This window comes from Platalea leucorodia, assembly GCF_965183815.1.
Source record: "Platalea leucorodia genome assembly, chromosome: 5".
Lineage (NCBI taxonomy): Eukaryota > Metazoa > Chordata > Aves > Pelecaniformes > Threskiornithidae > Platalea > Platalea leucorodia.
In genome coordinates this window covers 25,162,596-25,184,949 of record NC_138827.1, presented here as the reverse complement: position 1 = coordinate 25,184,949, position 22,354 = coordinate 25,162,596, and the positions used below count along the sequence as shown (strand labels likewise).

General features: G+C 38.5%; 1 protein-coding gene across 5 annotated transcripts; it reads right to left on the bottom strand.

Moving 5' to 3' along the window:
• Window positions 1–188: 188 nt before the first annotated feature.
• Window positions 189–21,624, bottom strand: MYSM1 (Myb like, SWIRM and MPN domains 1). Of its 5 annotated transcripts, none has more exons than XM_082313599.1 (20): window positions 21,542–21,624; window positions 19,785–19,860; window positions 19,512–19,582; window positions 18,371–18,460; window positions 18,211–18,237; window positions 17,617–17,695; window positions 16,784–16,882; window positions 14,801–15,564; window positions 13,454–13,584; window positions 12,176–12,279; window positions 11,141–11,218; window positions 9,910–9,998; window positions 9,541–9,595; window positions 9,406–9,456; window positions 8,564–8,638; window positions 8,109–8,297; window positions 7,749–7,881; window positions 5,617–5,722; window positions 5,436–5,493; window positions 189–4,590 (listed from the first exon to the last, which is right to left on the bottom strand). In XM_082313599.1, the coding sequence occupies exons 1-20, from the start codon at window positions 21,613–21,615 to the stop codon at window positions 4,426–4,428; spliced, it is 2,514 nt and encodes an 837-aa protein (XP_082169725.1). In that variant the 5' UTR covers window positions 21,616–21,624; the 3' UTR covers window positions 189–4,425. The 5 variants fall into 5 exon arrangements, with proteins under 5 accessions (XP_082169725.1, XP_082169726.1, XP_082169727.1 ...); XM_082313600.1 differs by having other exon boundaries at window positions 5,436–5,490; XM_082313601.1 differs by having other exon boundaries at window positions 190–4,590; window positions 18,371–18,448.
• Between the last annotated feature and the right edge of the window lie 730 nt (window positions 21,625–22,354).

The window sequence follows — 22,354 nt, the reverse complement described above, 5'->3', positions numbered from 1 at the left end:
TCCTGATGGATTCCCCCCCTCTGCAAATAAGGAAAGAACAGACTTATTTTAAAGACAGAAGTCTTTCCAATTACCTATATACCTATATATATTTATATACATAAAAAAATAGATATGTAATGTCTCTATGACACTAAAAAAATAAAAAAGTATTATTTCCTTCAATCCATGCTAAGCTGTAACAGCACTACAAGAGTTAATTATTTAGAACAGCAGGCTGTAAAAGGAATAATCCTGTAGGAAATGTGGAGTGCATTATTTCTTTAGTGATCTCTGCTTCCATGGAAACAGTTTCTCAGCACAATTCTAAATCTCATAAAAATAGGGCACTAGGTCTATGTAAAACAGCAAGACATTTCCAATTAAACAACCAGAATGCTTTTATCTAGGCCATTAAATACTTTGTTCAGTATCAAATATGATTACAATGTTCACTGGGAAGTTAACAACCAGCTACTTCCCATGCGCCGGCTCTGTGGGGCCGGATGAAGTCACCCTGCACGCATCCCGACGCCCCTCGCCGCCTCCGCAGGGATCGTGGCAACAGCACAGCACCTTTCCCTCCCCTTGCAGAGGCCGGGGCGCACTGCTCGGCCACACCACGCCTGTCAGGGTGCACCATGCACCTCCGTGCTGCTTGCTTTCCACCTCCGCAGCATCTTTCCCCTACGCGATGCAATGTCCTCATAGCTCAGCAATGCCCAGCAGACCAAATTCTCTGCTAGCACAGCAGGAAAAAGTTAATCTGGCTCCTGCTGCTGGCAGAAATAGAGCTAGAACCAACACACTTGAATCAAATTTCGGTAATGAACATAGTTCTTTGAAAGGTAATCGGACCATCACCTTCAGAATTCACTGGAGATGCTCATGAAAACCAACCCGTTACGTTACTTACTTAGTGATCCTACAGCCAGGGTTCTCTGTGAAAACAGCGTGGAAAATACCGATCTACCATCCTGGTATCCTTGCCACAAAGTACCATTGGATAATTTTCTGAATGAGACTAAAGCAGAGGGTTTGTAAGACCAAATGAAAGAAACAAATCTATACCAAGGTACACGGCTACTGCCCATAAAATTTAATCACTAGCGAGAAGTTTACACACACTAGTAAGAAGAGGTTTGCGCTTAGTTCAAACCCTTTTTTGTATCAGCTGTGACAAAGCTCCCTCTACTGGTATTCAACTTCATTGAATCACTTGGTTATCGTTACCGACTTGGAGTAAAGAAACACCAGATACCGTGCTCAAGAGACAAGAAGCTGTTACAAACATGGAACACATCTTTCAAGGTACTGCATATACAGTCTTTATTAGGAGACTCTTGGATACCATCAGTCAGGAATATCAAAGAAGCAAGCAAAAGGAATAGAAGTACTTAATGTCAATGGCAACAGTGTTAACTTTTTTGTTTGGCTGTTTTTGGGTTTGGTTTTGCTGGTTTGTTTGGTTTTGGGTTTTGTTCGTTTTCCTCAACTGAATTGTTCTTGGAAAGGTACTTACTTACTTAAAAAAAACCACACGGGCATTCCCCTCCCCTCCCCTGGAACCCAAGGCATACATCCCTGTGAAGAAGCACTGCTGGTAACTGGGACAGCAAAACTTGACTCAGCCAACAAATGCCCATAAAGGATATTTGCCAGAAGTTACATCGTAGGGGCGCTGGGGATCGTTTGGTTTTTAAACTGTTGACTCTTCCATTTAAACTATATCGTTCTACTTGCTACTCAACCATTTCCCATCTCCTGAGCAACAACTTGGTAAGGCGTAACAGCTCGTCGTATAGAAATAGCGTCTTAGTCCACAACAGGTACACTAAAACAGAGCTAGCATGAAAGCAATAGCTGGATGGGGGCGGGGGAAAAGAGCTTCGCAATAAAAAAGTTTAATGCCATATATGTGTTTGGTAGCAGAACTGGTAGTATTAGTAAAATAGGTTTTTATCTCCTTAGAAGCATGCAACTTCCAAACTCGTATTATTAACCACACAGTCAAAATAAATTATGAAAAGTAGGTTAGTTGTTTTCTTACCATGGCTCCTGCCAACAAAATTATTACTTAGCATCACAAATGTGGTGTTTCCAATTCACACACAATATCGTGTGATAATACTGGGTTACGATGGTACTAGCAGTGACATTTCCTCCCACTCCACCCTGCTACTGAACTCTTCGAAAATTTGGGGCCTTTACGTGGCTGTCAAAGGCTCAATACTGCACCACGTCCTCTTCTCAAGAGACAAACTGCTGCAAGAGTACGTTTTACTCAAAACTTCTGATGTAACATCACTGTTAAATCCAATTAATACAACTGTATTACTTTAACCCGTTTTAATCATTAAACAGAGATGCAGCCAGCACATTGTTACCACTACTCAGGTAACACTGACATCCATCCTTAAACGGCTGGAAACAGACCGTATGTGGACAACGAACATTATCTACTTCATATTGCTCTTACACAAGTGGTTCAAAATTCTCTTCCTACAAATCAGAGCGAATTACAGCTTTTCGTACATACATTTATCCTGTGTGATTTTTCTAGTGTAACCTATGCAAAACTGCAAAAGAATACCTTACGCTGCAGACCACACCACAAGTAAGTAGGGAAGGAATGCTTTCTCACCAAAAGCGTAGTTTAAACTAGAAATACAGAAAGCCATGCAATAGTTGTAATTAGGAAGTCCCAAAGATGACATTTTAGAATATATGCAGACTGAGTCACCATGCCTTATATAGACGGATACACCAAGTTTGTAAATGATACATAGTAGTGAGGTCTAAAGCTGCGCACCAGCAGATCTGAACACAGAAGAGAGCACAGAACGTTCACCGATATTTTTAAGTCCATAGCTCTTGAACCTGCATTGGGAGAATCGCTGCCTATCACGGGCTCACACTTTCATACGATCAGGTTCTGCACCTTCCCCTTAGTAACAGAAAGGGACTAACATGTTATGAGGCATGACAGAAAAGTAATTGTAACTTTCTGTAAAGGAGTTCCCTCCTTGGGATGCAACTCTACAATTTTAAAGCTTTTCAAACTCTTTATACAAATGAAAAGCTGAAGTTAAAAATGTAAACATATAAAATCTTAAAATTCCATTCATGTTATGTAGAACTAGATATATACACACACATATAGTTTTTTAAATAAGAATTGAGTCCATTGTCACTCCTCTAGATATAAACTCAAGGTCTTGCTCGCTTCATGTTTTCAAATATATTTTAGACCCAAGAAACTCTGCCCAAGATATATCTGCGTAAATAGTAATAACTGTATACAAGTCAAGTTTCCTCATGATTTAGAAAGCAAAATTTAAAGCACATTTTTTCTATAAAGATTCACAGTGATATAGTTCATGAAACATTTCCAAGTTGCAATCAAGAAACTTCTCAATCAAAATCAATCTGTTTATGACTAATTAATATACTTGTATGAAATTATAACTGAAGAACTGATACAAAACGTATGTTTTCTTATTGAACTGCACATTATAGAGAAGACTCCGAATATAAAAGTTGTTTTTTTTTTTTTCTTTAAAAAGACAAATACTTTTCTGCCTGTTGCACTAAGTTTGCCATCAATCAAGAGCTCTTGTTTCCACAGGAAACAGTGGCAATTAGAAGTGGACAAACCACAATGATCTGGCAGAACAACATAATATCTCCCTGTAGAATGGAAGATCAGAAAGACTGCAACCTGTAATAAGACAGGAATTACCATTTCCACTGGAAACAAGCACAGCTACTACTGAGAAGTCATGAAAACTTGCCAGCTTTTCCTCCCCAAATACAGAAGCAAGATGGCAAAGAACATGCCAAAAAGCTACTTGACCATGGGGAGCAAAGGGGAAAAAAATAATAATACAAAAAAAAAAAATCAAATTATGTATTAAACCACAACTGAATAAAACTTCAGACTGGATACCAGGAAAATTTGAAATCAGTGAGCTACAAAACGTGCATTTAAGTTGTAAGTTTCTCTTTTGTGAATTCATTCAAACTTACAATCTCTAAAGCATTAAGGAACAAATTCATTCCGAGTTAGATGTGTACCTGTAGATAAAAATTAAGAGAAAATTCCCAAACTGAAAGACTTGAGAGAGGACAAACTCTCCTTGAAGACTGAAGCACAGTATTCTTGCCAGGTTGTCCTTCCCAAATGGCAGACTGTTGGTCAATCAATTAATGGTGGCACTTGTTTTTTACAAAACATCAGTATTAAGTGTTCCTCACATAGTCAGGTCACACACATTAGGAGTTTTTCAAAGTATGTTTAAACCATATCAATACGATGACACTGGATTCTGTAACAGTTACTATTGAAATGGATAATAATTCTGAAAGAGTTGACATAAAGGGGAGGAGGGGAAGAAAATGAAAAAATAAAAATCAAAATTCCATTATTTTGTTCTGTTAAAGCCATCACATTGGCAATTCATTTGAACATTCATTCTCATTTCCTTCGGCATTACTCTTTTTCTCACTCTTGTATGTGGAAAGGAATAAGTTTTCTATCTGAGTCAAGAACTCTTCAGCAATGAAGCAGTTTGTTACCTTGCCCAAAGTCTTCCTCATGCACTCCAGAAGCTAGTCAAAAGAAAAGGAGATTTTTTTTAAATTGTCATTTTTCCCGAGTTTATTTTTTTCCCTTCTAGCTGATCAGTATTCCACAAGGGACTTTTATTTATTTCTTCAGGATTACCACTACAGAAAGTGTTCAACTGTACAATACAAATTTTAGAAAGGAACAGTCACACAGGAACACATGGGTGATTTAAAACCAATTCTTTAAAACCAATTACACAACAGCTAAATTCAAGAGTATTCTACCAACTCAATTTTAGATTTAAGCTGTTTATAAGCAAAGTCATGTTGAGAGGAAAAAAAAAGTTAGATGTGGGTGATCATTGTGTACGTGTTTTCTGTTTATGTCTTTTGCTTTGGGCAGATTTTCTGTCTTCTTTGTGCAATTAATGTTACAGCTGTAGTTATTTAGAACTTCATAGCATTGACTACACTGACTGGAAAATTGAAGTTCCCACTTATGCATGACAAACATGGCACAGCGCTACTTTACGGATGGAACAAAGGACTAGGAAGTTCAAATCTTCTCTCAACACGCACGCAGTTCTTGACACTGAAAGCATACAACATGCTGAGAAGAGACATTATTAATTTGACATTCTTTCTTCTCCAAACTGAGGTTAAAACTTGCATGCAACCGTTGTCCCCAACTCTCTCAAATGAACATTGTTATTTTCATTGTGTTTGTAAGTTAATAAGCTGCACTATAGAAGTCATTTATTGTGATTAGTTTACATCTCTGATTTGTAGAAATGTAACTTCAGGTGACTTCTGATGATATGAAACAGATTTCTATTTAAAAAGACATTTAAAATAAAAAAGCTAAAAATTAAAAGACGAAAACTTACTTTCTGCAAACAAGTCAGGTCAGAATCTCTATGAAAAATTTTATTCATGGGGACACTGCTGTTGAAAGAAAAACAAATAGTGGTGCTGTAGAAAGCAGACACATGTCTTTATTGAAACATCAATAATAAACATCCAAAAATTCTAAACTGGCTGTTCTTTATAATATAAGTAGACATATACCTATGGCAGAATCTGTATTTCTCAATTATCCATCTTGTTTTTTCAAATATTAATTCCCACTGAGGTTCCTCCACCATCTGCTGTACTTCAAATTTGTAGGGCAGGCCTGTAATCAATTGAACATGACTATTCAGTGTTTCTAGTACACTCAACTTTTTTTTCTTTTTCTTTATTAGTTTTAGGTGCAATCCCTTCCTTCCCCATAACTGTTCATAATGGATTACTGACTGCAGAAGCTTGCAGTCCCGTTACTTGCCAATGTTAAGGAGGTTAAAGTAAAAGCATGACGTATTTTGGATTCCAAATTTAATTTTGGTGGGAGTAAGGAACAAACCTGTTCTCCTCCCTGCCCTCGCCAATTCCTCATGCCATAAGGAAGCACACAGAAATCTACAACATAACAGAAAAATGGCAAAATAAATTGAGTTTTTATAACCTAGTACCACTTACACTGCTGTGGTCTCTCCAAGATCTATGTGGTTATTAAGTGAATAAAAAGGTTTTGTTTCTCTTGTATGAACTGGCTGATGAAGTGGCTGACTATTGTTCTAGATTTCAGAGGAATTTTGTTCCTAAAGGAAGAAATTCTTCTAGTTTATTGCAAGTGGGAGAAGAGGAATTTAGGAAGTATTCTAAAGGAACGCCAGAAAACTACTTGCACAACACTAAAAATCAGGGAGAAAGAAAAGAGACTGTAAATTTCAGTAAATCATTAAAAAAAAAAAAAAAAGCCTTTCCAAGATCATAAGAATTTAATGAGATGGAACACATGCTTTCCAACCGTACCTCAGAGTAAGTGAAAAGAAAGCAATAAATACAATTTGCTATTTGAACACATCTCAAATGTGAAAAATGTTCAGTGTAGAACGCATATCCAAGAGTAAGAATTAATCTACAGAAATATTTATGGCTCCTGTGAAATACTACTTTTTGTTCGTTTGCACAGTACTATAGCGCTACTGCCACAGTATAACTTTTCCAAAGAGCCAGAGGAGATATCATTTTGTAAAAAGTTGATTTCAGGAGATAAACCTAAATATGAAGTCCTCTCAGACAGAAAATGTATGTGACCAAAAAAACGTCTACTTCTAAGGGCAGATAAAGGTTCTAAGTATTTTAACTCCACACCACAAGAGTGGGATGCATGGAAATGAGGATAAAATTACGGCACTATCAGTATGGTAAACAGGAATTATCGCACAGATGTGGTCACCACTTCACATCCCCTAGGACTATGAAGCAAGTCTGCAGGCAGATGGTCTCCCTTGCTTACTTCCACAGGAAAAAACAGAGGGGGAACGGTCGGGTCACACGGACGCTGCTGTTGCCTTGCCAAGAAAACTGGAAACCTTGGAGTTTGGATGCAAAAACAGGGGGGAGGGAGGAGGAAAGAGAAGAGGCAGCTACTATAACTATATACTGTTATCAGGGGAATTTTCCTCAAATTAATGCCAGAGAATGAACAGAAGATCTAATCATCACTTGAAATACCATAAATTTTATATGATATGTTCTTAACTATTCAAGAAAGGAAAACATCCCGTTTTCATGAAATGCCAATGACATTTTTAATCAAGAATTTGTTCTCTCAGGTTGGGATTCATGCCAGCACAGCATTTTATCTTTCGTATCTTGTCTTTTCCTGGACAGCTGGCAAGTTTGATCCTTTGACCTTCTGAATGCTAAGTTACTCAAATAAGGATTTTTGGCTGCTATAGCAGCCAATTCTTTGCTATTATACTTCTGTCTCCTCAATCAGAGGATCTGTTCGGAATTTTGTAATGCAGCGAAGTATAAGTAATACATGCGAAGCAGTTTCTCAGCTATTCATATGGATACTGTATGTAAATAACAGTGACCCTTATTCCAACACTTTCATTCCTTTCACAAATTGTGGGAAATACTAATCGAGAAAACCAATCTTCTATCTATTTATACCAGTATATTCTTGTCATGACAGCATGGACTACTTGCAGGATTACTCTTTAAGTGAAATTCCTGATTTTGTACAGCACAAGATACCAACATAAATACATAAACACCCATTTCTCAAGTTCAAGAATAGACATTTTTCCCCTCGGTATCCAAAAGGAAAAGAAAAATTAAGACAAAAATAGAATATCGGTACTTACGGTAGGAACCATCAGAACTGATCTCATCACTAATTACTAGACAAGTAATCTGAGAATATGGAAGAGGATTATTTCGGTTATAAGGACTTATAATCATTCCGATGAACATGGCTCCACCCCTGGAGAAATAACTCTAAAAAACCAAACACAGACAAAAGACCCACATACAAGAAATACAACCTTTTTCACAACAGCATTCTGAAGTTAAAAAAATAGAATTTATGACAATTTATGAATGAACTTATTTTAAGATGCATTAGAGCAATAATGTGTATTAACATTGTAAATACCAGGGAGGCTTTAGGGTTGTTGGGGTTTTTTTGCTATTTATTTATTTTTAATGTACCGACCAGAAAGTACCTGGTATTTAGCTTGAGTGTCAATATCTCGTATCGAGGGGTTGGGGTCAAAGGCCGGGTGGGAATGGTACCATCCAATAACACTGTATCCTCTGGCAGCCAGTGTTTCCGAGGCCTGCGTTTGAGATACAGGATCCATCTCGCACTGCAGTCCTGTACTGAGACTATTGCATGGCTCTGCTGCACAAACCTGTTAAAAAAGTCTCCAGATGGATAAATGCAAGAAATCTCCATGCGCTAAATAAAATTTAAAGAATTTTAAGAGTTGTATACCAGATCTTCCTCATGATAGAGTTGATAGGCCAACACTTGAACATAAGCATAATTCTAACATTTCAAGACTACAGTAAATAACGTAAATATATTGAAGTAGTTGCCCTTCAGAAACAACATTTACATCTGTTCAAATTATAAGTTTTACTATATTAGAGAAAATGTAAAAAGACAAACACTTACTTCTACAATTTTATCAGCTTCAGAGTATCTTCCACCTAGCAGCCCTATTACTTCTGCCATAGACACATGAGAGTGCTGAAATGATATTAAACAATTATTAAAATTCCAGTTGTATAATTTCTCCTAGTTTTGATCTGCACAAGACAGAATACATTGGCTTCATAGCTACAAGTCAGTAACTTATCAATGACATTTAGAAGGAAAACTTAGGAGAGCTAAAGCTTCTCAAACACCCAGTGTTTCAATTTAAAGCAAATGGAAAAGATTATGTTTGCTTATTATATACACACATGTATATAGTGCATTTGTATAACACTTCCATACACGAAGCAACGCTAGCTTCAAAAACTGAAGCCTATGCAATGCTGAACAACTGCACCAATTTTGGTACAACTTGTTGTTATTAAAAAAAAAAAAAAAAACCAAAAACAAAACAACCAAAAAACCCCACACATTGCTTTATAAACACAAAATCAATTCCCAGACTAGTAGAAAATGAACCCATAAGATTGTAAAATGGCAGTCTATTTTCGACAGTAGCTCTACGCAAATTATATTTAACATATGATGCAGAGTAGTAAGTAGTGATGCTCTTATTAGTGTAGAACCAGTTACTTTCTAGAAAAACTAAGCACAATATAAATAAAAACATTGATCTTTAGGGCCTTTATTTAATACTAGAGTCTCACTTCCAGGTCTGAATGGAAAGAAGTTAACATTAAGTACTGTGTTTCTCAATCTTCTGATGTTGTCCATTAAAAAAAAAAAAACAAAACACCACCAAACCAAAAACCTGCAACATACACATCATAGCTTTTTGAAAGATAAAACTTAATCCTCACCAAATCCATTATTAAAAGTGCTTCAGAAGACACTTTCACCTGAAAAGGTTCCTGAAATGATAAATGCAATAATGAGTATAAGAAAAGTAACGTGAATAATAAAGCATTCTTGATTATTCACTGGTAGGTACATACCTGTTTTTCTTCAGTGAATAAACAGCACGGTATCAGCTGAAAGGGATCAAAGGAGCTATAAAATGAAAGATAATTTCTCTAAAGATGTAGGACAGTCAAGAAGTTTCCCTCTGTCTCCTTGGCAGAGGCAGAATAACCTTGTTTTCTTTACTGGATTTTCTCATCCCACACTAGGATGACTTCCACCAAATACAGAAACTTCACTACCCCCACTCGTGAATTTCAATACGAAACATTTGAAATGCATATGTGTTATTTCAGACCGTAATACATATTCGTGATTTGTAGCCTTTCAGCCTGACACTACCCAAGACATTTGTTTCATTTCTAGAAGATCTATGTTTGAACATGATGTACATTAAATAATACCTTTTTATTTGTCTTGAACCTTTAGAAGATTTTGCAGGTTTCAGTTTTTCTTCCTCTCTTCTTCTTGCTAATTCTTCAGCAGACAGATGCTAAAATAAAAAATAAAAAATAATAAAAAAAAAGGTCTCTCTTAATGTCTTAAGTGCTCTTCCAGCAGTGATTCCAAAACCAGCCCAGAATAAATTCTTGACATCAGTGTCCTCTTGATATGCTATCAATTTGTGTGTGTTACAGGACTACTCAAGATAGAGGGCAATAGCCCTAGCAGAATCAAGCAATGTGAAAGTAATGACAGTCAGACATCTAGTCCACAAGATGCCTGATGACAGAATTCTTACATTCTTCAAGTCAATCAAATTCAGTAAAATCACAGCCCATATCACAAACCACACATAAATGCAAGTGTGATAACTAAGTAGAAAATCTGCTATTACAATCCGTGGCCAGAATTTATCATGACACCTCTTTAGGGATGAGTGTTCTCAAATTTTATTTCCATCCAAATACGTATTTTGCAGAAAGCGTTAGAATTATTAACCACAGTTACTCAAAAATAGGTATGGCATTGTAACATTATGGAAGTAATTGTTAACAGATACTTATTACTGAAGGTTGCAAATTTAAGTGGTTTTCTATACAGGAAAAATAGGATGTTTACAGTTCTTCACCTTTTGTGTAATTTGAAATTGTAGAAATGGACAATTGGATATTTTCTTTCCAAGTCTTCTATAAAATATTTAAACTCTTATGAATTTTTCTAAGCACTTCATAAACCACAGTATTTCTGGGTCTAATGCTAGTAGCAGAATTAATATTAGGAACACATATAACCTGCATTATAAGCACAAAGAAACCATATAGGACTGAAAAAATAAAATTTAAATCTTATCCTCCTACCCCCTAGTGTTAGCTTTAGTAAGGCAGTTAACTGAAAACAAAGGGTCATGAAATCTCCTACAAGACAAAGCAAAGAGCTTTATAGGCATAAAACAGCATAGGGCCATAGACGCTCACAACATAAAACACCTTTGTGAACACCAAAGTACAGCTGTATTTATCAGCAGCATGAAGATGTAACAGCTGCTACGTTATTTTCAAATTATTGCTTCCACAAAGAGAGGTTAAGTACCTATTACACAACTGTTGCCCTTGTATATTTGATGCCACACCACCTGCTAGCAATTAGCAAGAATTAATTCTGTAACAAAAGTCTAAAACACAAAAGGGTTACCTCAAATGTCTGTCCTTCCAAATCCTTTGCATCACACCAATTTCCCCAAGGGTCTCGCACTCGCCGTCTTCTTGTACGCTGCAGCAAGCAATTCAACATGAGTCAAGGATCATACTCCTGAAAAAACTGCCTTTACTTCATTTTATCAGCCATAAGAACATTGTCCAAAAGGTTACTGCCACATGAATGTTACTAACACTATGACATATTTCCAGAAAATAAAGAACACCCTGGAGTTCTGTAGAATTAAGTAGTTCGCAGTCTGTCATGAAATATCATCAGTGAAGTTTTCAGTTTTTAAGGCTGTAAAGCATAACACCCGGTTGATGCTCCATGGATCAACATCTCTGACAGCAACAGTGCATTATTATCCAGCTCTGAATTATAGCTCAAACAGTACCAAAAGCTATAAACCCGGTATGTTTCCATCTAGCGCGTGCTACAGTTTTGTATTTCAATTTATTTTTTTTAGTGGGATTGATTTAGTTTTCCTCTCATCAACTCATTTATTTTGCTATGAAGTACTTAAAAATGCTACACTAGACGCGAATGTGAAAATTAAATCTGGCAAGCCTTGGTAATTCATGTAGTTATAAATGAGTTGCTACTAACTGTGTGCATAAGGCTCTCAGTAAGTCATATCATATACCTACTATACTTAAACAGTTAAAACGCAAGCAACTTAATCACACACTACCAACACACTCCACTATTTTCTGGCTAATACAGACTAATAAAATACGGGGAGGTGGGTAGGAAGGGGTTGGGGCTGCAGGGAAAAGACTGAAACACAATCCTAGTTAAGTAACCAAAGAGAAATTGAATGTGTAGGATAGCAGAAGTTAGGGCAGACACCTGCCAGATAGCAGAACTTGTACTTAGACTGACACTCGAATTACAGGGCATTCTAATGAAACTGCAAACTGAACAAGCAAAGAAATCTCCTGAGATGCCCTAGTTTGAAAATGAAGATTGAAAAGACCTTCTCCATGCTGAATGTTTTTTGCTGCCCACAGCCCCCTCACCAAAACGTACCATGGACTGCAAGCGTTGAGCAAGCTGGTAAGCTTCCACTGTGTCTTTGCCTTCTTTGGATCGTGTTTTATCAGCTGGCTGGGGTCGGTTATAGACAGCCTGTTCTACAGGATACAGAAGAGAGACACGCTGTACTTCAGTAGACTATGAAGCCACTTATTTCTGGTACAGAGCCAAGAATGACAGAGATAAGTGGTAACAACAAATGCCATAAAGGAAAAAGCAACAACCAAAAAAAACACAGTGAAAAGACATCTCTTGATGGTCATATTACTAACCGATTATATAGCCCTCTCCCACTACCACAGCATTTTTAAGACAGGAAAACCTCCTTCCTTATTGTTAATTTATTTCAGACAAAATGTATTTGCAGACCGTTCCTCCTCTCCTAGGTGACTATCATTCAGCTTTAGACCAAAATCAATCCACAGAGACTAAACCAACAGTAACTTATAGGTGTATATATACTTTTAACCTAATTTTAACATTTGAATCTTGTAAAAACTAGCCCTGAGGATGAAGACATTGCTTTTTATTTAGGAAATAGTTATAATTCAGTACGGGAAAAGAAACAATAACTTGAATTCTCTCTTACATGGAGGGAGGGCAGAATTTCTGATACAGCAGGTATCAGGGGAAAAAAAAAATCCAACACTGGAGACACAGAAAAGCACAAAACAAAAAAACCCCACCCCAGCTGGTGTGCAGTAAACATTGGGGGGAGGGGGAGGGAGGAAGAAAAAGAAAAGGTCTTGTGTAAAACCAAAAATACATACTCCTGTAGGCAGGTTACAAACTCCTCTAGATTTTCAAAGGTCATGAGAGACAATCTGCTCAGAAGGTCCTTCCAAGTAAGGACTAACGTGTATTCTTCTGTGTCAGCAGTATACCGTAACATTAAGCAGTCCTTCAACATTAATACCAAAATAGGCTACAGCCATATAGGTTGAAACATGACTATACTAAATACAGTCCAAACAAAGATTCTCTTCTACAGAACTTAAATGTAACAACAATTACTATTTAAGACATTAAGAGTACAGAGAAGTTGGAAGGTTATCCACATGGATGCTTGATTCTGATTAAGTGCAGTCATCCATGCTTCAAGGAAGTGAACTTATGACTTTTCTTTTTAAAGATGTCTACTAACCTTAATGTTCACACTTTACATGAAAATACTCATTTTAATAAAAAAAGCTGACAATCAACAATAGGTGTGTTCAGCAAGAACTGATCAGAATTGAAGTTCTGAATTGATTCCGATAAAAGTATCTTTACCACAGCCAAAGTTAATTGCTCCTATTAATTCCAAGTATGTGTGGATCCGTCCAATGCAGTTAACATCACCGCAGTTCTTAAGGCCTGGACGCACTGAAGTCTTATTCAGGTATTTGGGTTTACATCTCTCCCTAAAATAAAGTATAGCACATTGTCAAATAGTAACAGAAATCATGGGGGGAGGAAGGAATTTTGTGACTTAAGCTGAGGTTAAGACAAGCCACTGAAGTGTTTTTTTCCTTCTGCAATGCACACACTACACACCGCCACGCAGGACAATCACAGCAAAAATATAAAATTCACAAAACATACAGTTTATTTTAGGGTTATTCATACGCATTCATACTTATGCAGAGTGAAACTTATGTTCCGTGTGTTAAAACAAACTCTTCAACACGACTGGTGCCAGGAAGCAATGAACTACTCAGAAGTACTATGATACTGCTAAAATGATATAAGAACATCTGCATTAGATTAGTCTAAATAGCTCATATAATCATCGGCTTCCTTGGTGTAATAAATAAGCCTGTTTTCACTCTCTATGCACTTATTACTTGCTTTTAAACTGATACTGAATTGTTCCACTTCAACACTTCTCCGGTATGGAATTTTAGAGTTTCTTAGCAACTAGAATAAGTTGTCCATACACAAGACAACTGAATGAGAACAGAGTTAAACTCAGCTTTCTTTCTACTTAAAAGTAAGCTAACCAACACAACAAGCACACAAAACAAAACTGTTAACAGAACAAACTGTATTTTGAGCCTGCTACCACAAATCACTAAGGTTCCTTAAACTGATTCTTTGGAGGTAGAATATAAAATATTCAAGTGTACAAGCACTACTCCAAATTGATTCTTAATTCGAAGTATTTTTTTGGTCAACATTATTTGCTCTAGCACAGACTATTTCTTCTAGCTGCCCTTCTGTAAGGGCAGTACTACAATGCTACAGACCTCATTATAGAATTAATTTAATCAGGTATTTCAAGGAACTATTTATTAAAACCATATATGCATTCTTACATATAGGATGACAAAAATTGGAAGAAAATAACGTAACCAAAATGGATGCAGCTTTTTCTGATATAGGACACTCATTTTCATAATGCTCCAAAGCATTTTCATTGCTTAGCTTCCAGAATGCCAGAAAAAAAAAAAAAGGGAAGATGCAAAAGAAGCATTAATAATCAGTGCTGCTCACTGGCAATCTTTATAATGCTACCATAAAATTAATTTTACTCTTTTCAGAAGTAAGCTATTAGTACTAAGTAGTGTTTTAACTACAACAAAGCAGGATGAGTCACCTTAATCACTTATTTCAGTAAACAAAATTAATGCATCTTACCATTGATCCAAAATATAATTCCTAATTTTCAAATAACGCTCTGGTGTTTTGGCCTGGCGCCCTTCAAAAAATTCAGGAATAGCTTGCTTTTCTTCTTCCAGAATAATGCTTCTGTCAACCTCCACTTCTTGATCAGGTGGCTTAAGCTCCTCTGCTTCTTCTTGATGATCTTCATCCACTTGGCAGGAAGAAGAAAAAAGCAATCCGTTATCAGCCAGGTCTCTCTGTTCCTCATTAAACTCCTGATCAGTTCCTTGTCTAGTACCACGAGATGTTACTAGTCTGCCTTGTTCAGCTTTCTCAATAAAATTATTGTATTGCTGGTAATCTAAGTTCACAGATTTATCACCGTTCAGGTGCTGAGAACATGTTGCTGCAACACCTGGAAATACTAATGCATCCACTGTATCTTGCTTGGTATGTTGAGGATCTTCTTTCGGTAAAGAAATGGCAGAACTGTGTCCAACAGATGAAAAAACATGTTCCATTCCTTTCGTTTCTTCAACTGGACTTTTTGAAGTAACAGATAATTCAGATTTTCCAGTTTCTTGCTGGAAGTTAGGAGAAAGTAGTTCATCCATGTCATCAGTTATGTCTACTTCTTCATCATCTGACAGCTTTTCAATTTTCACTGCATTCAGATTGGGGTCTGCACGGCCTCTCAAGTTTCCAGACGACCACGCTTCTACCCTTATCCCATCTTCAATGGGAAGACTGCTACCACACTGACTTTGCTCTTCTTTTTCAGAATCACCATTTTTTGCCTTAGGAAAATATAAAATACTTTTAGGAGGGAAAAAAAAAACCAATCCCCTCTGCCTCCCAAATAGTCAGAACTATTTTACTTGAACAGCAGACATTCTGAAGTGGTTCTTCCTCATCCTACCCTTTTAATACATTTTAATCCATTGCAATTGACTTCTACACAGCATTATAGGTATACTTCTAGCCCAAGTGTAAATTAATATGTATTTCCGTTAAACAAAAAAAAAAACCCACCCAGAGAGTAGTAATTCCTTCTTAAATGCCCCTGAAGTCTTAAATGAGGCTAAAGCTAAAACTAAAACACACAGCTGAAACAGCTGTATAGTGGTGGTGTAGTTTAACCCCAGCCAACAACTAAGCACCACACAGCCGCTCACTCACTCCCCCCGGATGGGATGAGGGAGAGAATCAGAAAGGTAAAAGTGAGAAAACTCATGGGTTGAGATAAAACCAGTTTAATAGGTAAAGCAAAAGCCGCACACGCAAGCAAAGCAAAGCAAGGAATTCATTCACTACTTCCCAGCGGCAGGCAAGTGTTTAGCCATCTCCAGGAAAGCAGGGCTCCATCAAGTGTAAGTTACTTGGGAAGACAAAACACCACCACTCTGAACATCCCCTTTTCCTTCTTCCCCCAGCTTTATATGCTGAGCGTGACGTCATATGGTGGGGAATACCCCTTTGGTCAGCTGGGGTCAGCTGTCCCAGCCGTGTCCCCTCCCCACTTCTTGTGTACCCCCAGCCTCCTCACTGGTGGGGTGGGGTGAGAAGCAGAAAAGGCCTTGACTCTGCGTAAGCACTGCTCAGCCATAACTAAAACATCCCTGTGTTATCAACACTGTTTTCAGCACAAATCCAAAACATAGCCCCATACCAGCTACTATGAAGAAAATTAACTCTCTCCCAGCCAAAACCAGCACAAGTGGAAAACAAGTATTTTCAGACTAACAACCAACAGTGTAAGAGATTACAATTATACTACATTTACTGTTGAGTTATACCAGCAATAAAAATATCGAAGTCATTCTAGGAATTTGAAATCAGGTCTGACTTCATGTTTAAATCTGCAAATAAACATATCCCACTTCTCTGAATATGGGAATAAATAGAGTATGTACTTTAACAGCAGCACCCTGAAAAGACAGATTAAAATCAAGCTACGTGTACAACAGCATACTTGTCAAACAGCCTTTTTGCTAACTACAGAGATACTCTGTTTACCTTGTTCTTAAAATACTGCCGAGCATAGCTCTTTACTTGTAGAACAGTACGACTTCCGATCAACTTGGCAATTTTCGTCCACCGGCGGCCAAATTTCACCTAGTGCAACGAAGCACATTTAAGTTACCCAAACTCTAACGTTCCAGACACTGCACTTCAAAACGAGTTTAAAAAGTGCCAAAAGAGTTTAAAAACTCCATTATTCATTACAAATGCACAAACAGTACAGCAAACCTATGGTACAGACCCTCGCTACTCCTATTCTACCAAGAAGAAAACTGCATCATCCAACAGTTAAGTTATTGCTGTTCTTCTTAACTAGAGGGTCGTCTTCACCCAATTCAGGCACGCTGTAAATTATGCTGCCTACTAACCCAAGGAATCCTACTGAAATTAATTTGTGCTTGGCAAAGCAAACCCTATTATATTCAGCACTGTACAACCATAAAATCTCTAAAGACCTTACAATAGTAGTTAAAGGATTTCACTTTATTAGCTGATTTGCCTTAAGTACACACTATACTTCCTGTAGTTAACTACAGCATTATGATTGTACAATTCATAGAGCTGTATATTTGAGATGTTTTGTGATCTCAAATTGTAATCAGCCTCACATGAACAAAATCTGGTAAACAAAGCCATTTGGGGGGATTCATCAATATAAATCTGATTTATCATTACACTCTTCGTAGATGGCAATTATTTTAACACATTAGAAGTACAAAAGCAGAAGCAGACAAATATAACATGCTTATTTATATTAATTATTATTTTATTAGTTAAGATAAACTAATAACTTCTATTCAAAATATTACACATATAAACAAACTTACCAGTCCTTGTTCAAACAGTTCTTTTTCTTCTGATGTCCACTTTAACGAGTAGCTAGCTGATTTTGTAGGTGATCGCACCCTAGGAAAACAGGAAGCAGTTAGTGCTTTCTTAAAAATATATATTCTCAAATCCCAGTCACTGAAGGCAAGTCCTGACAGGAGGACTACTCTCCATCTTCTGTAAAACAGAAGGTATTGTTTTAAACATGAATGCGGCCGATAAATAAAATATCGAGAATCATGTCAGCTTCTCCATCACAAAGGCAGATTCAAGGCAACACAATATTCATCAGTAACTAACAGTACAGAAATACATAGAAGCAGCAAACAGAAAAGTTCAGGCAAGAAAGCCAACTAGAATCAACACGGGTTTTCTTCATAAGGACCACTGTGCTGCAAAAAACAAACTAATTTACTACAGGCCTATTATTACCCACAGCAATATTTCTTTGCATTGAAAGGTCTTTTAAATAATTTTGTACAGCCAAGCAAAAGGAACTAAGGAACCTTTTTTTTTTAAAATAGTGTCCAGTAACTTCACAAAAATTAGACACCACACTTAAAAATGTGACTCAGTCACTAAAATGTACGTACATGACTTTTCCAGTTTTCTTATGTGGGCTGCAAATAAAAAACAAAATGAAAATAAAAATTAATAATTGTGATGCTGTTGCATATCTCAGCAAATAACCTTATTTTGGAACTTTTCATTTCTTCTTATCTAACTGAGAACTTTTTCCAGAACACAGCTTACCTCTTCATAGATCTCTTCTCCACTTCCTTTTGATTGAGCCATATTTTTTCAGAAAGTGATTTATTAGATAAATAATATCTGAAATAGTTACTAAGTAAGTTTTCGAAACATCAGAAATATTTGTACACGTGAGAATTCTAATAATCATATAAGTTATACTGGTTCATAATTATTCAACTGCAGAAGCAAATACTGCACGGCTTTCAAAAGTGAAATACACAATTTTACACACTCCTACTAGTTCAACGCATAAGGAAGTAACATTTGACTTCTGAACTCCAATGCTCACTTTACTTGCAGCAAACTAGGTACCCTGTCTCTAAAAGAGCATTTTTCTTTTTTGACTTATAAAACATACGAAAGTAATTTTCACCGCACTGATACCTTATCTATTTTCAAATTAAGTCTCAATAATTCATTCTATTAGAAAAATTTCAATTGCTTTATTTTCTTGTTCCTCTATTACTGGATATTACTACACTAAATTACAAAAAGAACATGAAAATAAATTAGCCCGTGATTACTATTGCTATAACCTACCTAGTCTGTGAGGTCAACTTATGCCAGAAATGCTACTACTGTTAAGACTATTTAAGCCAACACTACTTTAAAAAAAAAAAAAAAATTTTTTTAAAAAGGGAAGGAAAAAAAAAGCAGCAGCAGCTGTTCTTTCCCATTTTCATCTTGCATACTGGCAGAAGCATGAATGTAGCCAGACAAAATCAGACAGTAAACCACTCCAAGTGAAGAACAATTCAGCAAAAAGAATTAGCTATTTTTAGCCAGATCAGCTGTTTGATCAGGTTCACTATGAAGCCACACAAATGGCTGCATCAGCACAATGATGGAGGTGGCACTGAACAAGCAGCTGAAGTGGGGGCAAATATTGCTATTTTTGGTGCCAGTGTCAGCTTAAGTCCAACAAGCTTTGGAGTAATTTTCTGAAGAATCAGAAGCATCAGAGGAAGCTGCAGGTAGTTAGATGATTAATTCAGCGGTTCTCCTTGATTTCTGCAATCTACCTACAAGATGACAGTGCTTCAGTCACCTCAACAAGAAAAGATTTGTTCAGTTCCTTTGAAAACAGTAAGTTTTCTATTGCTATACAGGAAAACATACAAGCAAATCAGCAAAAGGATACTCTTCTTCCAGCAACATTTTCTCAATGACAGCCCTGTTTTCTTCACTAATGCTGCTGTCCAATGTCCATGGCTGCAAACAACAGAAATAAGTTTTAATATTTGAATTCTGTTACAGTGTTATTTCAGTATCAAGAATATATAATAGTTTCTAAAAGTAAATAAAAAGCATTGGTTAAAAACCTAAAAGAGCATGTAAATGGAAGGAAGAGAACAGAGAAAACAGAAGTTCTGATAACCTTGCTAGAAGTACCATTCGTTTGAAAAGTACTTACGAGACTGTTATCAGTTCTCCAAGATGAATCAAGATAGTGATCCTGCAGCAAGCTTGAAGCTGTGTTTTCATGATCTCTGAAATAGATTCCAGTGTTCAAAACAACGCAAACATATTCAAACAAAATTAATGCTGTCATAGTTAAAATAATTGCACAGTAAATAACAAAAACATTAACAGAAGATGACAGAATAAGATACTAAAATTAAAATCATATATTGCAGACTATTATATAAAGTTACTCTCTTATAATATTCCATTAGACATAGCATAAATCCCCCTCAGTGAGTCATCTTTCTTAGCAATCTCAGTAGCAACTCCTCACCTATCTCATTGCAGACTGTATGTGACACCAGTGAAACCCTGAACAGTAAAAATTCTCTTCCAGAAAGACTGAAAGCAGGAGGGGCCACATAAAATATACACAAACGAAAGAAGCCAGAATTTTATGGACAAATAAAGAACTATATTTTTAATATTAAAAGTGTCATCGAGTTGTTATTATCTCCACTTAACATTTCTCCATCTTTCCCCAAATAAGGTAAAAACACCCCCTTATAAAGAAAAAACTATTTTCCTCCTCAGGAAAGCTCATATTTACACAAGGTTTAATAGAATCCTATCATACAGAATTGTTAGTGCTCTTATGGACTTCATCCAGATTACGCTTGATCTTTTCTGTAAATAACTACTTATTACTTTTAGAAATGTCACTGAGGAACATCATTGATCAACTTTCTTCTATTTTAATGCAGCATAAAATCTCCCTAGTAATTAATGTAACTTTTTTTGTCATTCTTTGCTTCCGGAACATTCAGCCTTTTCTAAAGACTAATTAGCCCTATATCCCTTGCAATGCTACTAAAATTAAATTCACCTACTATTCCAAACTGCTTTGTGCCAGCAGTTCAAACATGTCTTTATAGGTAAGGATAAATCCTCATGTACAGCCAGAAACCAATATAACTGCTGCTTCTTTCGGAGCATATAAAGAAATGGGTCAGATCAATAGTCCTGCTTGCCCAGTATTGTCTCCAACAGCAGCAAGAGCAGATGCTGCTCTAGGACAGCACTCGAGTCCAGCCACTGTCTCTGACACAATCCTCTCATACTCTCCCAGCATCTGCAATTTGTTAGATTTGTAGTGTTAGAATTGCTGCCCATTCAATTCAGCATCTGTTTACAGATCCCTCACCCGTGAATTTGTTGAATCAGTTTTCTGCCCCTCCCTATGTTCTGCTTTCTGAGCCTATCTGCCTCCACAAATCACTACCAGTTATGCAACACAGCACCTTCTGTCTATGTACGTTAAAGGAGTCTCCTAGCAGCCTCCCCACGTGTCCCTGGTTCACGTACTGTTGGATCCGATGACAGCCGTTCTGCATTCACCTCACTTTAATGATTTCATAGGCCCCATTCTCAGCGCCCTGCCCGATGATGCTCAACACTGCCGCTCCCCCCCGCCCCGCCCGCAGCGGCCCTCAATGAGGCTCCAAGGTCTCTCCCCTGAGGCGCCCGGCGGCGGCGAGCACCGGCGGCAGCCGAGGCCCCGGGCGAGCGCGGCCCTGCCCGGGCAGCGCCCTCGGCAAGCGGCAGCGCGGGGGCGGCACCGCGCGGGGCTCCAGGGACGCTCTTCTCCTCGCCGCCCCCTCACGCAAACCCCGGCCGCCGCGGCCACGCAAACCCTGCCCACGGAGGGGAAGGGACGCGCTCCCCGCAGCGGCAGGGCTGCCAGCCCGCAGTACGGCCCTCACTCACCCCGGCGCCGCCTCTCCGGGCACGGCCGCCGGGTCCCCTTCGATGTCCACCTCCAACTCCTCCGCCGCCGCCATGATACCGGCCCCGCCGATCTCGCGAGAAGGGGCGGGAGCACCGCCCCGCGCCGGTGACGGGGCACGCGCGGAGCGCAGCGCAGCGCAGCGCGTGCGCAGCAGCCCTCAGTGAAGCTGCGCCCTGAGGAGAAGCCGGGGCGGAGGCGGAGAGATGGCGCTGGGGTAGGCGGGGCGCGCAGGGGGCAGCTGAGGGCGAGCCGGGCGCTGAGGGGCAACTTCCCGGGTGCGGGTGGAGGGGGAAGGGGTGGCCGTCAGGCAGGGATGGGAGAGCGCGGGGGCTGAGGGGTAAGAGCGGGCGGCGGCAGAGGGACGCTGGAGCCCGCCCAGGCCGCGCGCCCGGCTGCCTGCTGCTCCCCCGGGCTGCCCCGCTGGCTGTGGGGTGGGAGCGCTCCCTGGGGAAGCCGTGCCGCGGGGCGGCCAGAAGCCCGCCTGGCGACTCGCCGTTCCTCGCTTGCGGCTGCTGAAGCACGCTGGGCTAACGGCGTTTGCGAGCTGCCCGGGGTGAACCCGGGGCCGTGGAAGGGTGATACGCTGGCCGAAGAGGGACGCTATTTCGGTGCATCGTGCTGCAGATGTCGGTTTTGCTAGCCTCTGTCTGTGTACTTCCAAGCATGCGGTCATGTCTTTTCATTCATCTAGAAGACAACAGCAGCAGGGTGTCGTGCAGGTTGTGTGGTAACATGGCTATAAAAGTCACAGTTTTATTCCCATACGTTCTTAATTTGGTGTTCCATTTCAC

What these genes read in the sequence shown, in the direction of transcription:
- MYSM1 (XM_082313599.1), bottom strand. Translation starts at nt 21,615, where the DNA reads ATGGCGGCGGCGGAGGAGTTGGAGGTGGACATCGAAGGGGACCCGGCG. An exon ending in TGGAAGGACAGACATTTGAG is followed by an intron (nt 9,999 to 11,140) that starts GTAACCCTTTTG and finishes TTTTTATTTTAG; the next exon opens with CATCTGTCTGCTGAAGAATT. An exon ending in ACACTCAAGCTAAATACCAG is followed by an intron (nt 7,882 to 8,108) that starts GTACTTTCTGGT and finishes TTGGTTTTTTAG; the next exon opens with AGTTATTTCTCCAGGGGTGG.